A 16,563-nucleotide genomic window follows, 5' to 3' on the forward strand; every position below is an offset into this window, starting at 1 on the left:
ATATAAAGATATAAAGAATAAAGATTATAACTTTTAAGATATTAAGAACAAAATTTTAAATAACACTAACGATATTTTAAAATTTAAAATGACACCAACAACAAAGAAATTAAGAATCGAGGGATAACCTAAGTGGGCCTACCAGCAAAGCAACAGGTACTTGGACAGGTAGGGGAGCTTTAGAGCACCATCCTTAAAGCTGAACCAAGTTCTTGTGTCGTAAACAACCCATCATTGTTTCATAAACACGACTGTATCCGTCCTTTCTTTCAAATAAGCCACTTTTTTTTTTTTAATGCAATCTGAGCGACAGTTGAAAGAGCTACTTGAAAGCCCGTTGTTTTTTTAGTAATTCTATAAAACTCATAAAAGGAAGAAGACCGACCATTATGGCCAATTAAGCAAAGCACCTACAAGTCGTCGAATTGTTATAGAATCAGTAAAGAAAAGAAAAACCAACATCTGCCACGCAACTTTAAAATTTGAGTATATTAGACTTTTAATTAACTAAAATATTTTTTTTTTACTAGCAAATACTTTACTTGATCTCAGAAACTATTCCATTCACACTCTAGCTCTAGCTATGTTTGAATTAATTATTTTTTAAAACATAAATATGTATGTGTGTATATAACTTGCTTAATTAGGAGGCAAATAAAATGCCAATAAGCGACAAACGCAAGATGGTCGGTGGCTACAAGTAACTAAAAAGTGCTTAAAAGTTGTTAAAGGAAGATTAAATTAAATTGAAAACTTTTAAATTTACCACTTTGTCGCTCAAAGTATACTTAACCACGTTAAAAAAGAGACTTTTTTAGTGTTGGATTGTCTCATCAAACACATAATTTTACTTAAAATTTACCCAAACAAAGCCTAACTTTAATACTTTGCAAATCTTAATAAATCCTTCCTTTCACATTGGGTATGTTGTTGTTTATATTTTTTTTACCTAAATTTACACAAATTCAAAATATCTTTACTTCTTCTCTACTTCTGATTTTGGTTTACACTTTTGACAACAAAGTAAAAAGAGAGAACGGTAAAAGAAGAAACAACATTGAACTCAAATTAAAGAATGTCTTTTACCACTTTTATTTAATTTAGTTTAAGAGTTACAATTAAGGTTGAACTTCACATTTTAATTAATATATCATTTGATTAAGTTAAAGAGAAAAATAAATAAATAAAGTCGGGAGGTTATATAATGGAAGCATATAGAACAGTGTTGGAAGCCTTTGTTCCCTCGAAGTTGGACATTCTTTAAGAACAAAGAAATGGAACCCACAATTCAACTATTTCGACAGGGTAAAAAAACAGCAATTACTGTTTTGTAAAAAGCCAAAGTATGATTTGTTGTCTTCTGTGTTTTATTTTATGAAAATTATTTTTTTTACCAGTGTCGACTGTCGACCCTTTCCCTCCAGATCTTTTTGTTACTTTTTTCTTCCCTTTTGAAATTCTAATGTCTTAGTCAGTAATGAATGGGACTTCTCATTTTTACCTTTTTGGTATTTCAAAATTTTGCCTCCCACTGTTCGATTGGCGACGCCAAAAAGGAACTTTAAACTTTAAAGGTAAATCTGAGATAATTTTTGTTAAAATTATTTTACAGCCGTTGAAGTGAAAGGGAATGTCAATTGATATTGTTGATTGGAATCAAATTTAAATTAAAAGAGATTTTTAAAAATCACCCGACTTACCAAAATAAAGGAATGAGAAAATGACATTTTTAATCCTCGTTAAAGAAATTAGTCATAAGAATGAAGTTAAGCTTTTTGTGTGAATCAGTGAGTATCATTATTCGTTTATGTATAAAGTTAGTCAATAATAATATCAGAATCAACGACAAAGCTGCTAATTCTCTCATATTTCATTTTCCTAAGTAAACATGACCTTGTAAAAATGAATTCAACAAAATTTGAATAATAAAGGTTGATATATATCAATCCGAACATAATTTAATAGATAAGATACATAGTACGATCGATTCTTTGATCTCTTATCTCGAATAGGTCTATATTTTACATTATTCTAAGGAATATTTGATCCATCTCATGCTTTCAAATTTCAAATGAAAAATCATTTTATTTAGTAAATTTTGTAATTCTAAAAAAACCAAAGTTTGCTTAATAGTTATTAGTATCTGTGGGATTTAAACACATCATTACTGACATGCCAAATTAATATACATCACATCAATTTGATTATTTATATCATTTTTATGATGAAAAGTATATATTTTAACTAGTAATTTAAAAATCAATTATTGCTATTATTATTATTTTGGGAAAAAATTTGTAAGATCAATTTCAAAACAAGAACTATCGTACAAATAATGGGCCATTATGTATCAATCTGGGCCCAACCGGAAGACCTGCCACGAAAACAATCTCTCGTTCTGGATCAAGCGGGGCCCAACCGGTCGTACGATTTGTGGCCGCCTTGGGCCCAACCTATGATTGGAATGGGCCTTTGGAAATTATAGCAAATAGCCCATTTTCGGAAGAAGATTTATATAAAAGAAAACCATTATTATTAGGGTAAAATAGACACCGAGGATAAGTGTATATTTGGTCCCTAAGCTATTTGACTGTTAGTTGAGTAACAGAAAAATGACGTGGCATTGAGTTGGCAAATTTTAAATGACGTGGAATTTTTTTTCTTTTTTTTATTCCTTCCCCTCTCTCTTCCCTATGAGAAATTTCAGGCTAAAGAGTTGGGTCTAAGGCCATGATTCGGATTCAGTTGTTCACGGGAAATTATGCAAACGGTTCGAATTCGAATTAATTTTTTTCAGAGCTTCCGTTGGAAATATTTGTCAATTTTTTTTTTCCGTTTTTATGTTTATCTGTTCGGATTTTCCCTTTCGGAATATGCTAAATCTAATGGCTCTAATCAGGATCCTTTCTGGTTCTTTTGTAACTTCCTTTCGAAATATTTGGCGTTATATATTTTCAGTTTTTAGGTTTTTCTGTCCGCATTTGCCCTTTTGAAGCTATGCAAAGAGTAACTGCTCGAATTCGGATTGCGATTATTTGAGAACTTCCTTGGAAATATTTATTAGGTTTTTTGTTCGTATTTCCCTTTCAAAACTAGTTGTCTTCGAATTTGGATTGAAAAATTTCCGGAACTTCCTTGGAAATATCTGCCGAGTTCTTTTTCCGATTTAGGTTTTTGTCTTTTTGAATCTTATGGTCCGGCTCAGATTCAGTTGTTCAATGCTGCCAGGATCGATGGCCTTAGAACCAACTCTTTAAAGAGAGAGAGGGAAGAGAAAAATAAAAAAATAATAAAAAGAATAAATTACCCTATGACATATGATAAAAATAATATAAAATTATGTAATACTGTCATTTAAAATTTGCCAACTCAATTATTGCCACGTCATTTTTCCGTTAGTCAATTACCGATCAAATAGACTCAGGGACCATTTAGAACCATTCCTCAAATTCAATTATTAGAAATATATTTTACCTTTATCATTATTACTAGTTGACACCTACCAACACAGCACGTGTTTTCAAAGTAAAACAAAGTTTGAGAATAATTATTAGGGGTAACTTTTAGACTTAGTAATTTTTTTTTGTTAATAATAATTAAATTTTAAAAAAAAAACAAAAGATATATCATTCAAATAATACCCCTTAAAAAAGGAGCAAAAGAGAAAATTATCAAAAAGTTTCTCCCTTTTAAGCCAATTTTGCAATAGATACGAACATGTTTTAAGTGTATTTCCATAAATATTAACATACCTCAATACTTGGGTTTTTTTTTTAATGAAGATATATGTTCCACTTGATATTTACAAATTTGAAGTTAATATTACTATTTTTTTAATGGTATAAATCAAATATTTTTGTATGGATATCTTTTTCGATTATTTGATATGATCATTTAAGGTAAAATTATCCCGTGATTATCATATAGAGCCTAAACTATATTATTTCCACTTCAAAAAAACTTTCACGAAAGCATGCATTCGTGCTAATTATGTCTAGCCCAAGACATTATGACTTATAAATATGGTAATGAACTTATGTCTCATGAAAACCACCTCACCTCAAACTTTACCATAAATGATTATTACCACTTTACATGCAATATTCTCAACATTGGATCAAGGAGTTTTGGGTAGCACCTCTCATTTTGAAGGTTTTAACTCATCATCATAAACTTTTTTTTACTAGGATTTTTTCGGTGTGATTCTTTAAATTAGAAAATATTTAAATGAAATTGTCAATAAAAAAGAGTTAGAATATGTTTGGAAGTAATTTTAGCCTTGCTAAAATAGTTTTTTTCTTTTTTTTCTTCAAAAACTTGGATCGTCGCATAAAAAAATTTATTATGATTCAATACAAGGATGTTATTTTTTTAATCAATAGAATAAATATAACTTTATTGATTTTATTGTAAGGTGAGCTCTAATATGTTAGGCATTTCAAAATTCTTCATAAATAAGTATAAATTATCGGTTGCCTATTGAAATTGTTATTAATTATATCTTTTATTTCAAAATTATTTGCAAATCCCCCTTTAAGTAAGGTTTGAGTTCAACATTTTTGTACCTGTTATAAATTTTAAATGGCCACCCTCAGATGTTCTACACCAAAAAGAAATTAAGATGTGTACCTCCTAATCAAAACATTAAACGTCGTTAATGTATCAATACTTTCATTAATTGTTATATGTTCTTGAATTAGAAGCTCTGGTTGACTTGTTGAGGGATGGCACGCCTCAGGATGGGTGAGTATTGACCTCATAAAGTTAAAGCGTATGCGATTGACGACTGTGCTTGCTCACGAGCGTGCCGTCATTTACCCAAATATGAACGCGTTGACGACATCTTCAATGTTCCTCTTACCGGAGCAACCGCGGCGGCGTAACCACAATTCTATTCGACTACAAAAACGAGTCAAATTCAAATCGTAAATTTGTATGTTATTCTCTACAGTTTTCCTCATAACGTAGGAAGAAGTCGCAGGGGAAGAAGCGGAATTTTGCGTTTAATGCTCTCTGCAAGCCTCAAACTCGGCGACAGCCACGATTAGGCGCGATTGGTTCTTCTTTCACTTTCCGGGTAATTTTCGTTTCCTTGGTTTTTTTTTTTTTTGGGGGGGGGGGTTTGAATTTTCCCGTTCGATTGGTGTTTTTCGTCCATTTTCTTTGAAATGGATTCTTCTCGGCCTTTCGTGCCTAATCCTCGAGCTTCGGATTATTTGTTCTTTTGTTTCCGTTTCCTATGATGCTTCTGATCAAAAGGTACTACGAAATTCAGTCGACAGAAAGAGGATCTGGGGCATGAATTACAATTGGGAATTGGAATAGATAACGAAAATGGAATCCAGACCTGATAGAGTCTTAATTAGTGATCCTTGCTTCTAACCTATTCTCTTTTACATTTGTCTAGGGTTCTGCAAAGAGGATCTTTAATATCCAAGGCCTACGGATCAAACAGGGACGTGTTCCTGCAGCTAGAGTCTTCCTGCGAACATCTTTTTGCTGAAGTTGGTTCAACTTCTCTTCAGGTAGTTAGGATTTTTCATGTTTTTGTTGTCTTTTATTTTGTAATTACTAATTGAGTTCGATGCACGACTTCTCTGGTCTATTCCATTATGCTTAGGCTTGGAATGCATTATGTGCTTTGAGTTTCTAGTGGGTAATGTTGTCAACCTATGACCTTATTTTTCTCACTTTAATGGCTTGCAGCAAACTGAGGCACGTGAATGAACAATTCTTCATCTTAATTAAATGTGTCCTGAAGGATCAATAGGAGAGTGTTTGAAAACCAGCAGATTCTGATGGAAATTCTGGCACTTGAAAAGTTGAAAAAGAATGCCGAACAAGTGAGAACAACAGGAGAAGCTGAACATATTGGTGAAATGCTTCCCATAACTCACACGCATGAGCACGTAATTGTGCTGAAGAAGTCCCAGAGTTGTAGCTCGGTTCCAATATCAGACACTATGATAACACCAAGTTACAGTAGAAAGGCACAAATTTCAAGTTTGTCTAACAATGTGAAGCTGATTGATTCCAAGTTTGAGAACTTGAATCAGTCCTGTCACCTTAGGCACAGGGACTCTGGCAAACTTAAAGAATTTTCCTCTTTTGCACGTTCACGGGAGTATCAGAAAACACCCCCAGAGTCAACCTTGTCTGTAGGTGTTACTCAGGAAAACTTTAATTTAGGTGATGGTAACCATCTTCCTGCTCGTCCTTATTCTCAACTGGTAAATTCCCCACATGTGGTGGCTCAAAGTGTGGAGAAGTTGGATTTTGGAGGGTTTTCAATCTCAAGCTCAGAAGATTACCATAACTTGAATGAAGATAATATGGATATATCCAGTGACCACCTCGTCTCACTATACAGAACAGATCGTCCCAATGTTACAGATGAAAAATCTCACGTTCATGATTTTGCTTTCTCTGCCTCTAATGCTAATCCTACTTTTGCACAAGTTGTATCTAGAGATTCAAATGACACCACTTCACCGGTGTCATCAGTTGGACCAGCAGGTCTCACCATGGATACTTCTGAGGAAGTAAAATCAGAGCCACCAGCTTCTATGACTCCATCCATCTCACAAGTCGAACCAGAATTCCCACTCAGACTGTCAGTGGAAAGAACCCAAAGTGACATAATTGGGCAACAGCCACACAAACTTCCTGAAATTGTTTGTTCTTCTGTGATTGAGCCCAGATCTGATCTTGGAGGTACTGAAGCCGGAGTTCAGAAGTTGGTTGAGGACTTGAATAGCAATTCACTTGAAACTGTAAGAGCTGCAATAGCTGAACTCCGGTCTATTGCAAAGCTTAATAATGAAAACCGGATTATGATTGCAGAACTTGGAGCAATGAGCTTTTTGGTCAAATTTCTGTATTCTACAGATGCAATAATCCAAGAGCATGCTGTTACGACGCTACTCAACCTATCAATTTGTAGCGACCTCAAAATTGCCATTGCTCAGGCCAATGCAATTGAACCTCTGATTCGTGTCCTTGATACAGGAAGCCCTGAGGCAAAGGAGAACTCAGCTGCCACTCTTTTTAGCCTTTCTATGGTCGAGGAAAACAAGGTAAAGATTGGGAGGTCTGGGGCCATTGGGCCTCTGGTTGAACTACTCGGGAATGGAACTCCTAGGGGAAAGAAGGATGCAACAACTGCATTGTTTTATTTGTCCATGATTCCAGAGAACAAGGTTAAGATTGTGCAAGCTGGAGCTGTTAAGCATCTTGTGGATTTGATGGATCCATCAGTTGGAATGGTTGACAAGGCTGTTGCTGTTCTAGCAAATCTTGCTACAATTCAGGAGGGAAAAATTGAAATTGGTGGGGATGGCGGGATCCCTGTGTTGGTCGAGGCTATTGAATTGGGTTCCGCCAGAGGAAAAGAGAATGCAGCAGCTGCATTATTACGGATTTGCTTAACCTCTAAAAAATTTTGCATCGTGGCTCTCCAAGAGGGAGTTATCCCACCCTTAGTTTCACTAGTACAATCTGGCACTCGGAGGGCCAAGGATAAGGTACTCGCTGTGATCAATTCTGTCCTTCTATGATTCCAATTTTAAAAAATGAATTAAAAAAATAAAGTTGTTATTGCAGGCGCAGGAATTGCTTAACGTCCTCAGCAAGCATATGCATAGTACTGTTGGAAAAAACTAATTTTGAGGCTTAGGAACTGCTAAACATCTTCAGAAAGCATGTGCATAGTAATTTTGAAAAACACTAATCTTCAAGTATGTGCGACCTTCCATGACGTGAACCTTTGATGTCACTGCTGTTCAGAGGGCATGTAAATTTTCATACCACAAATAATGTTTATATCAGGTATATGTGTAGAGTAATTTCTTGATTTGTAAACAGATAAAGGAAATGCAGTAAAACCCATTAAAAGAAATGAAGTAATTTCTTATGAACTTTTTGATTATGTTGTTTCATTTTGAAAATTTTGCATCTAGATATGTTGGAAAAGACTTGTGCTTTTATTTCTGATCTTTTGGGGTAGCAGATGGATCATCTATATCACTTTTAAGACTTTTACTGGCCACTGAATCTATTTAAGCTCCTACTGGCTGTTTGGATTTCTAGTTTCCAATCATTGATGTTAATTAACAAATAACATGGCTTAATTACTTCTATGTAATTTCCCATTAATTACTGTTTACTCACACACACGTCTTTGTAACTTAATCTGTAGAGACAAGAACAACTGGATAGATAAATCAATGATATTTTGTTTTAGGTGGTGGCTGATGGTTTCTGTGCCTAACATAAATTAAGATGAGCAAGAGCTGATGATCGCCTCAGAATCAGGAAACAGTGAACAGATCCGCCAGTATAAACTCAGTTAAACATGAGAGCATTATGTTTGCTTCCTGTTTGGGAGGGACTGAAAGCTTTCACAAGTGAACACTTGGATGTAGATCCATCATTACTTGTAACTTCTTGATTAGTATTGTTTGATTTCGATCCATTTAGCCGAAAGATCTAATTAAAGTATTCTTTTCAGTATAAAGTTCAGAAACCAAAGGTCTACATGTGAAACTAGGCTAAACTATAATTTAAATCCAAATATTTTCTTCTTTTATAGCTTAATTGTTTGGTGGACTTAATTTTTGTTTAGTTAACATCACATGCAAAATAATTAATGGTACAAATCCCATGATTCTTACAATCGATGGTGTTGACGTTGACCTTATAAAAAAAATTATTAGGTTTTTTCATCTATGTGAACGTATGGCCAATGATATAAATATATATACACGTGGGTGCGTATATCATTCATTGGTATCTAATATTTTAGATCATTTTTAATTTGATTCTTAATCTTTAATATTTATCGATGTATTAAATTTTTAATCGAACACATATCATTGTTTTTTTTTTAATAACACATCACATCATGACAGGGTAACTTTTCAGAGTTTAATGAAATTTCCATGAGTATAAAGTCGAACAATGAGTTCAAAAGCATATAATTAAGAGTGTCAAGCCACGTAGGCAAGGAAAGAATCAAGATATTACTAAAGGTAATGTTTTGGTGGTAGCCAAGTCAGAAAAAATAAGAGTGAGATTCAATATTAGTCCAACTCGAACTTGTGTTAAGTGGTGAAAAATGACATGACATGTAGACCAATAAGAAGAGTTAACCATTGAGGTACGAAATTTACCCATTAATTTATAGCTCGGCCAAGAAATACCTAGACCTTAATTTATAGCTCATTATCTTCTTATTCGGGTTGAACTATATCACATCACCACCTATAACTGCTATTCAATTGCTACTGAACTCCCAACTCGCCAATATTGTTGAATTTACCATTCACGCGACCTACAAAGTGGTCAATGAATGGATACCATAATTGAATAACTTGAATACAAGAGATAAAATTTTATACACAGGTATGAGTGATTGTTCTTCCCTAGACAAATAACACAAATTGAGACGGTGTCGAAGTATCTACCTCTTTATACACAGGTATGAGTGATTGTTTCGTACTGGTAGAAAAGTCAAAATTATGCATCAAACAAAGTGGGTTCCATCTCAGTCAAACTCCAAGGAGGAGGGAAAAAAAAAAAAACTCCTATTTTGCGATATCTCTTTCTACCGTTTTTTTTTTTTTTCATGCTTAGTTGCGAAATATATATTTTTCTAAATTTTGATGAACTCTAGCTGGGGATCTTCACAAGATTTGGGAAGGATCCTTAAACGTTGTTTATGCAATTGAAAGAGAGAAATGGAAGATGACGACAAAACTAGAGAGCAATGCATCTTTTTTTAAATAAAATAAATCTTTTCTATGGTGGAGGTTGTTGGGAACTTGGGAGGTGCTCCGAGTCCAATATTCGTCGGCCTTCTTCCTACTTCATTCTGGACAATGACGCCAATTTACGTATAATTTATTCATCAACAAACGTACCCAACTACTCATCGCACCAGTTTTTTCCTTCTTTAAATCGTGTAAAAGCTGTCAGGAAAGGGAAATTCAGAAGCAGGGCAAGAAGGCGAACACCAATTTCAAGAGGTCGGCATCATAATTCGTAAATTCAGGCAAAATAATATTCTTCTCTATTCCCAGGACGTTGTTTGATTAGATCTTTGTTTTTTCTTCTCTAATTTGTTTTCCTCGATTGAGCTTTTTGAAGTTTCTACTTAATTGATGGCTTTCTTTCTAGTATCTGCATTAGCTGCTTCGAAATTTAATCTCCTTATCTCAAATCTTATCTATGGTGCTATAATCCAGTTGTTCAAGAGTTTTCCCGCTAGATTTTTTTTTGCACCGCGCGAAAATTGAGTCCCAGTACTTCTGCCACTGTCATCCAAAGAACTGCCAGCCACTTGCAAGCAAATTAGTTCTGCATATGGGTTTTTTCTTAGAATTTCAATTTTTGATGTACTTTTGATAAGATGGGTTTCGAATTGTCAATAGCTGCACTTATTTGCTAGTACATCTGAAATGATTTCCATCTATTACAGATAAGTACTCCATGGTTTTTGTTACATGCTTCATGTTTTCTTCCCCAACATGTACATGATATTCTAGCTTTCAAAGAAAAAGTTCTATCGTTATTATCGCTCTCTGGTTTACTCTTACTAATACTGAATTAGGTGTGATCGTGATATCGTTGTTAAAGCCTAAAAGTTCCTTTTATTTGCGTCTTTTCTTTATCTCTAGTAAAGCTTCAGGGAAAAGAAATTACAAAAAAAGCTAAAACAATAACAAAATCAACCGAGGAATAGCTTCTGCTATGCTCGACTCTGATGATTTATGGGAACTTTTACAAAACTGTTCTGAAACATCATTAAAAAATAAAGAAGATACGGAAATCTTTGGAGCTCAAGTTGGGAAAGTTGTATAAAATAGTTTCAGATGATGGTCTGGAGTATTTAATTGATGCGTATGAGAACTGCTAAAGTTGGCAGCTAGTACCAAGTAAACTATATTTTCTAAGTTACAAGCTCATAATGTTTTTCAGAATGGTTTGTTTGTGCAATCATTTACATTTGTTTGTGCAATCATTTACATTCCATTTCCTTGTGGATTCTTCAGATGTCTCTTGCATATTAGACCCGCCTCTGGTTCTCATGCTATTCCTTATTCTTCAGAAGTCATATTGAGACAATGGCTGAGATAGACAAACATCAGAGCCAATAAGTGTGAGTAGGCTAATAGGCTGCAAAGGATACTTGGGAGGTAAAATTAGAGCCATCTACTTGCGTCACTTTGATCATAGTGCTGAGAGAAACAAAAAGTCCTGCCTGATGTTGATAGCAAAAGCTCCAAGTCAAATATCATGCCAACAACCATCTGAAAGGTTTGTTCCTGAAATAGTTTCTTCTTCTGTACTGGAGATTAGATCTGATCTCACTGGCATCAAAGCCAAAGTTCGAAAGCTTGTTGAGGAATTGACGAGCGATTCACTTGAAACTCTAAGAACAACTACAGCTGAACTACGGTTGCTTACCAAGCTTAGTGTAAAAAATCGCAGGGTAATTGCAGATTCTGGGGCAATTAGCCTTTTAGTTAATTTGCTAAATTCTAGGGACACAAAGATTCAAGAGAATGCTGTTACAGCACTTGTGAACTTATCAATCGACAATGATTGCAAAACTATGATTGTTCAGGCCAATGCAATTGAACCTTTGGTTAAGATCCTTCAAACTGGCAGCCCAGAGGCAAAGGAAAACTCAGCTGCTACTCTTGGTAGTCTTTCAGTGATTGATGATAACCAGGTTAACATCGGGAGGTCCGGGGCAATAGAAGCTCTGGTTGACTTGTTGAGGGATGGCACGCCTCAGGGAAAGAAAGATGCAGCCACTGCACTGTTTAATTTGTCATTGCTTACTGAAAACAAGGCCAAGATTGTGCAGGCTGGATCTATCAAGCATCTTGTGGAGCTGATGGATCCATCTGCTGGAATGGTTGAGAAGGCAGTTGTTGTTTTGGCAAATCTTGCATCAGTAGATGAAGGAAGGATTAAAATCGTACGTGAGGGTGGTATCAGTTTGTTGGTTGACACTGTTGAGTTAGGTTCTGCCAGGGCAAAAGAGTATGCAGCTGCTGCATTATTATGGATTTGTGCAACCGCTAGTAGATTTTGCATTATGGCAATCCAAGAGGGAGCTATCCCTCCATTAGTGGTGCTGTCACAATCGGGCACAACGAGGGCCAAGGATAAGGTACATGACTGCAATGAATTTTGTTTTCCTATGATTCCAAATTCGCAATAGAATTTAAAGAGGAAATTTTAACTACTTGCAGGCTCGGGCATTACTCAGTTGCTTCAGCAGGAATAAACTCGTATGACGATGCTGGAAGTCTGAAAGAGTACAACTTTAAACAAGGTTTGGATCTTGCAGCTGTGTTCATGGTGCACTTACTTTCAGATCTGAATACATAGGGGCTAATACAATTGCAAAAAGAAAAGAAAAACAGAAGCATATTAGAGGATGAATGATGGTTGATTGTTTCATGTCGAAAAATTGGTATTCCAATATAGCAAATGAAGTCTTTGTTGTTGTTCTGATCTTTGGAAAATTGATAGTAGAGTGATAAGAATGCTATTTGGATAGAAGTTAGTGATACTATTAGGATAGTAAGAGTATCTTAATTATTAGCCAAGTTATTAGTTATAAATAGTGGGGGTAAGGTGAGGTGAAGGTATTGGTTTAGTTGGTTTAGGCTTGAGTTGAGGTAGGGGTCAAGTACCTCAAATTACTTGGTGCTCATCTTTTTGTATTTTCTTCATGATCATGGTGTTGGGGGTTTTGTTCTTTTCTTTTGGGTATGTGCATATGTTTCTTTTTTCTTTCCCTTGTATCATCAAATAGGTTTGTAGATAACTTATTTGTCTAAAATTTTGAGTACTGAAATGAACACAAGCTGACTTCCATGTGCATCTTGATCCTTATCGAACAAATCTCCTAGTGCTGACGATTTGTCATCATGATGAAGTATCAGAAACGAAAAATTATTTTTTATTGGTATATGTGAGAGAATTAGTTTAACTAGTTAGAGTGCTTCCACTTTTAAAGGTGTTAGCTTTAATATGTTTTTGTTGATTCAATGAAATTGTTGTTCATACCACAGACACCCACTCACAATTAAGAAACTGCAAGGAAAAAGAAATGTGATTCAAGTGAAAGAATGACAAGTTTTTTTTTTTTTTTTTAATAAGAAGTAGAACTTTTTATTAAGAAAAATGAAAATGGAAAAAAACAGAACACTTGAATGGAAAATTTCAAGGGAGGGAAAATAAATGGAAAAAACAATCAAGGGCACTTAGGTTTGCCCTTAGAGTTCAACTTGTCTCTATAACAAGGACATTCTGACTTGTTTCCATAGGTTCCAGAGGGCACACAAGTGCACTGTTGGCAGCAGAGTCCACAATACTTCAAGCACCTGTCCTTCACCCCGGCATTTAAACATCTTACGCCACATTTCGAATCACAAAGACCTTCAATATAAAACAAACACACCCACCCACCAAAAGAAAAAAAAAAACCAGAGAGAGAGAGAGAGAGAAGAGGAATAACAATGAACCAGTTAGTCTCATGGAGAATGATGAATGAAAGAAAGGTTAATACATCCGTTGCCAGTAGTATTGATATTAATGGTAAATCATTTATCTTACTTGGATCATAGGTTGTAGGGGAACCAGCAATGGCATGATGGAGGAGGAAGGAGCTCAGAATCAACGAAACGAGAACCAAACTGACAACAGAAGCAGATTTCATCTTTCTCCTCCTGCTTTAAGGTTAGTGCTTGATTTGCTGTTTCAATAGTTTGTAGGTGATGGTATTTGTAGACTTGTAAATAGAGGAAGGGAATGAAAGAGTGAAAGAAGCCTTTCTGTAGAGAATGTTTTCTTAATTGAAAAGTGGGGTATGAATCAGTAGAATGACCCATGAGGGAAAGACATGGCAAAATGGTTACAAGAATGGTTTACAGCTCCAACTAGAGTGTAAAGATGTATGGATTAGGTATGTTTGGGGGCATGTGCTGTCTGCATTTGTTAATTTATTAGTTTGTATTTCTTAGGAAGGACGCTGCCAACTTCTCTTTATGTATAGTATGGGGGTAATGAGAATGTGTTTTCAATTTTCATGTATTCATCTGAACTTGGATTATTTAAGAGGCTTTCAGTCTATATCAAAGATCCATTCAAGATGTTGAAAATATAATTCCTTTTCAATTTTACAAACGCATAGGAATTAAGTTGTACCTTTTTTTTTTTGGTTGACAGTCATCCACAATGAAACTAGTGAGGTAGAGATTCAAACCTCTAGCCTCGCAAAAGCTTACTTTGTGTCTTAACTAATTGAGTACACGAGAGAATTAAGGGGATCAATTTGTTAGCATCGTAGTAATTTTAATGGGTAGCAACCTATTTTGAGTTGGGTAAGTTAATAAGTTTGGTTATAGTAGGTAGGTTCATTATTTTATAAATGAACATATTTTTTCAATTAAAATATAGGGTAATTTTATATTCAGTTAATTAGAAAATGTATTTAATGTAAAAATAATCATATTATAATTATTGATTTTTTTTTCACCTCCCTCTGGTCCTCTGGATCTAACAATCAGGAAATAGAAAGTGGGACTTGAGCGATTATTTATTGTACTTTTTGTATTTCATAAATTTAAATGAACTTTTGCATTTGAGTAGAAATGAAATGATGTACTTTGTCCCTGGGATTGGGATAGAGAATACAAGTGCATATCAGGAGGTCTTGAGTTTAAACCTTCGATTCAGTTCAGACAACGAACTTCAACTCCTAGTAAGTTACAGGAGCATTGATTTTTGGAAATAAGAAAATAATATAAAATTATGTATTTTGTATTATGTTATTAATAGAAAATTTGGTTGATTTTTTATGATCTATGAAGACTAGAAATAGTTCATAAATAGAGCTAGGTTACTTCAAACTCTTCTTGGGTGTTGAGAGGACTTTGTATTATATTTTAAAGGTTATCTGATATGTGTTTAATAATCTTTTTCTTGTCGAATATGTATATACAATCAATTCAATTATTGATTTTATTTGTTGTGCTTTAATATAGTCTTCTTTTAGGTGTTTTTCAAAATCTAACTCCAGTATGTTAATTATCCAACTCATAATCTAAAGATAGAGACTCATCCGCTCTCTTGAATCACCTAAAACATAAGTCTTCAAAGTCAATTTAATAAATAGATCTCAAGTCAACATACGACAATTTTTTTAGTTAGTTATTTTATAAAATTATGCTCAACCTTTTCTTTCTACTTTATAGGCATATTTTTCATCTTTATCATATTTGAATTTTTAGTCCAAATTAAAAAACAAAAACAAATTTTTAAAATCTATTTTTTTAAAACTTAGATTTTGAAAACGTTTGTAGAAAGTAGATAACAAACGAATAAATAACATTTAATTTTTAGAAATAGAAAACAAAAAATTAAATAGTTATTAAACGAGACTTTAGTTTATTTTTTTACCATAATAGTCAATTTAGTCTATAGTATATTTGTCACACGATAAAATATTTTGTAAAAATTGTACATATATCAATGATCTACTTTATCAAATTATATAAAAATGGTACATATGAGATATACTTTACACTAGTATATTGATGGTACAAAAATACTATACAAGAAACATACTTGATCAATGATACAAAAATGGTACTTCGACTGATAATATAAATTCTTGTTAGTCTTTTATTATTATTTTTTTAACGTGGAATCTATAGCATAACATAAAGGAGTTTTAGGATTATATTGAAGTTGAAGGTTGGAGGGCAATTCGGATTCTTTCCTTAGTTTGGAAGTTGGACTCATCTTTTTTAGTACATCACTATCCTATGTAATGTTTCTGCTGCTTTGCTTTTGGTTTTAGGAATATCTTATTCTTAACAATGTAAAAAAGTTGCAAAAGCATGCCCCAAAAACGACACTGCCATTTTTTTCCTCTTAAAAGATTCGATGGAGATGTGACTCAGAAATTAAATTAAATAGAGATTATAATGAAACTTCTCATCCAATTTTGAATTATAAACGATTTAATGCTTATTCTTTTTCAATTTTGAAAGATCGCACGTAATTTAATGGATCAGACATTTATTATCATCCCAAATATCAAGTTGAAATCTTTAAAATTGCGGCTCTAAAAAAAGTAATGTAAAATTTTTCAAAAAAAAAATCACTAATTTCGATAATGAGAAACAAACTTCACACAAATTAACTAAGTTTGTTCAATGCATAAAATCAACCTTGAATAACTTTGTTTTATAATTTATTAATCAACACACATCAAAATACTTTTTTTAACAATTCTTCCGACGAAAATCTATCGAGAGGTAAAAATGGTAATAATTATTCAAATTTTAACGCAAAGATTATTGCAACACACATCACAGTGAAAAGTGAAATTTTATGGTAAAATTTGATATCCTTTTTCAAGTTCTCCCAAAAGAAACCAGGAGATTTATAGTCATTATTTTGACTAATTGAACCCTTATTACTAAATTATGTCAATAATTTCTGGGATAATTTGAACAGCATTGATGCACATGACTC

The 16,563-nt window shown here is 33.8% G+C and overlaps 3 protein-coding genes across 8 annotated transcripts; 2 read left to right on the forward strand and 1 right to left on the reverse strand.

Annotated features, from left to right (window-relative positions):
* Positions 1-4,777: 4,777 nt before the first annotated feature.
* Positions 4,778-8,595, forward strand: LOC111005810 (U-box domain-containing protein 4). 2 transcript variants are annotated; one of them, XR_015792567.1, is made up of 5 exons: positions 4,778-5,077; positions 5,408-5,525; positions 5,707-7,523; positions 7,603-7,827; positions 8,198-8,595. XR_015792567.1 is itself a non-coding variant. In XM_022277445.2 (4 exons), exons 3-4 carry the CDS (start codon positions 5,799-5,801, stop codon positions 7,660-7,662), a joined length of 1,785 nt encoding a protein of 594 aa, XP_022133137.1. In that variant the 5' UTR covers positions 4,778-5,077; positions 5,408-5,525; positions 5,707-5,798; the 3' UTR covers positions 7,663-7,927. The 2 variants fall into 2 exon arrangements, 1 of the variants encoding a protein (XP_022133137.1); XM_022277445.2 differs by lacking the exon at positions 8,198-8,595 and having other exon boundaries at positions 7,603-7,927.
* A 1,048-nt stretch (positions 8,596-9,643) lies between these two features.
* Positions 9,644-14,112, forward strand: LOC111005781 (U-box domain-containing protein 4). Of its 5 annotated transcripts, XR_015791513.1 has the most exons (5): positions 9,644-10,025; positions 11,052-12,181; positions 12,264-12,346; positions 13,347-13,580; positions 13,647-14,112. XR_015791513.1 is itself a non-coding variant. In XM_088125173.1 (4 exons), the coding sequence occupies exons 2-3, from the start codon at positions 11,264-11,266 to the stop codon at positions 12,306-12,308; spliced, it is 963 nt and encodes a 320-aa protein (XP_087981299.1). In that variant the 5' UTR covers positions 9,647-10,051; positions 11,052-11,263; the 3' UTR covers positions 12,309-12,346; positions 13,647-14,112. The 5 variants fall into 5 exon arrangements, 4 of the variants coding, with proteins under 4 accessions (XP_087981299.1, XP_087981301.1, XP_022133100.1 ...); XM_088125173.1 differs by lacking the exon at positions 13,347-13,580 and having other exon boundaries at positions 9,647-10,051; XM_088125175.1 differs by lacking the exon at positions 13,347-13,580 and having other exon boundaries at positions 9,647-10,051; positions 11,108-12,181.
* On the reverse strand, positions 13,113-13,770 carry LOC148213379 (peamaclein-like). Its single transcript, XM_088125182.1, has 2 exons — positions 13,636-13,770; positions 13,113-13,458 (listed from the first exon to the last, which is right to left on the reverse strand). The coding sequence occupies exons 1-2, from the start codon at positions 13,736-13,738 to the stop codon at positions 13,274-13,276; spliced, it is 288 nt and encodes a 95-aa protein (XP_087981308.1). The 5' UTR covers positions 13,739-13,770; the 3' UTR covers positions 13,113-13,273.
* Positions 14,113-16,563: the final 2,451 nt, after the last annotated feature.

This window comes from Momordica charantia, assembly GCF_013281855.1.
Source record: "Momordica charantia cultivar OHB3-1 chromosome 1 unlocalized genomic scaffold, Mcharantia_2.0 BLBB01000001.1, whole genome shotgun sequence".
NCBI lineage: Eukaryota > Viridiplantae > Streptophyta > Magnoliopsida > Cucurbitales > Cucurbitaceae > Momordica > Momordica charantia.

What these genes read in the sequence shown, in the direction of transcription:
- LOC111005810 (XM_022277445.2), top strand. Translation starts at nt 5,799, where the DNA reads ATGGAAATTCTGGCACTTGAAAAGTTGAAAAAGAATGCCGAACAAGTG. An exon ending in CTCGGAGGGCCAAGGATAAG is followed by an intron (nt 7,524 to 7,602) that starts GTACTCGCTGTG and finishes TTGTTATTGCAG; the next exon opens with GCGCAGGAATTGCTTAACGT.
- LOC111005781 (XM_088125173.1), top strand. Translation starts at nt 11,264, where the DNA reads ATGTTGATAGCAAAAGCTCCAAGTCAAATATCATGCCAACAACCATCT. An exon ending in CAACGAGGGCCAAGGATAAG is followed by an intron (nt 12,182 to 12,263) that starts GTACATGACTGC and finishes AACTACTTGCAG; the next exon opens with GCTCGGGCATTACTCAGTTG.
- LOC148213379 (XM_088125182.1), bottom strand. Translation starts at nt 13,738, where the DNA reads ATGAAATCTGCTTCTGTTGTCAGTTTGGTTCTCGTTTCGTTGATTCTG. An exon ending in CCCTACAACCTATGATCCAA is followed by an intron (nt 13,459 to 13,635) that starts GTAAGATAAATG and finishes TTTATATTGAAG; the next exon opens with GTCTTTGTGATTCGAAATGT.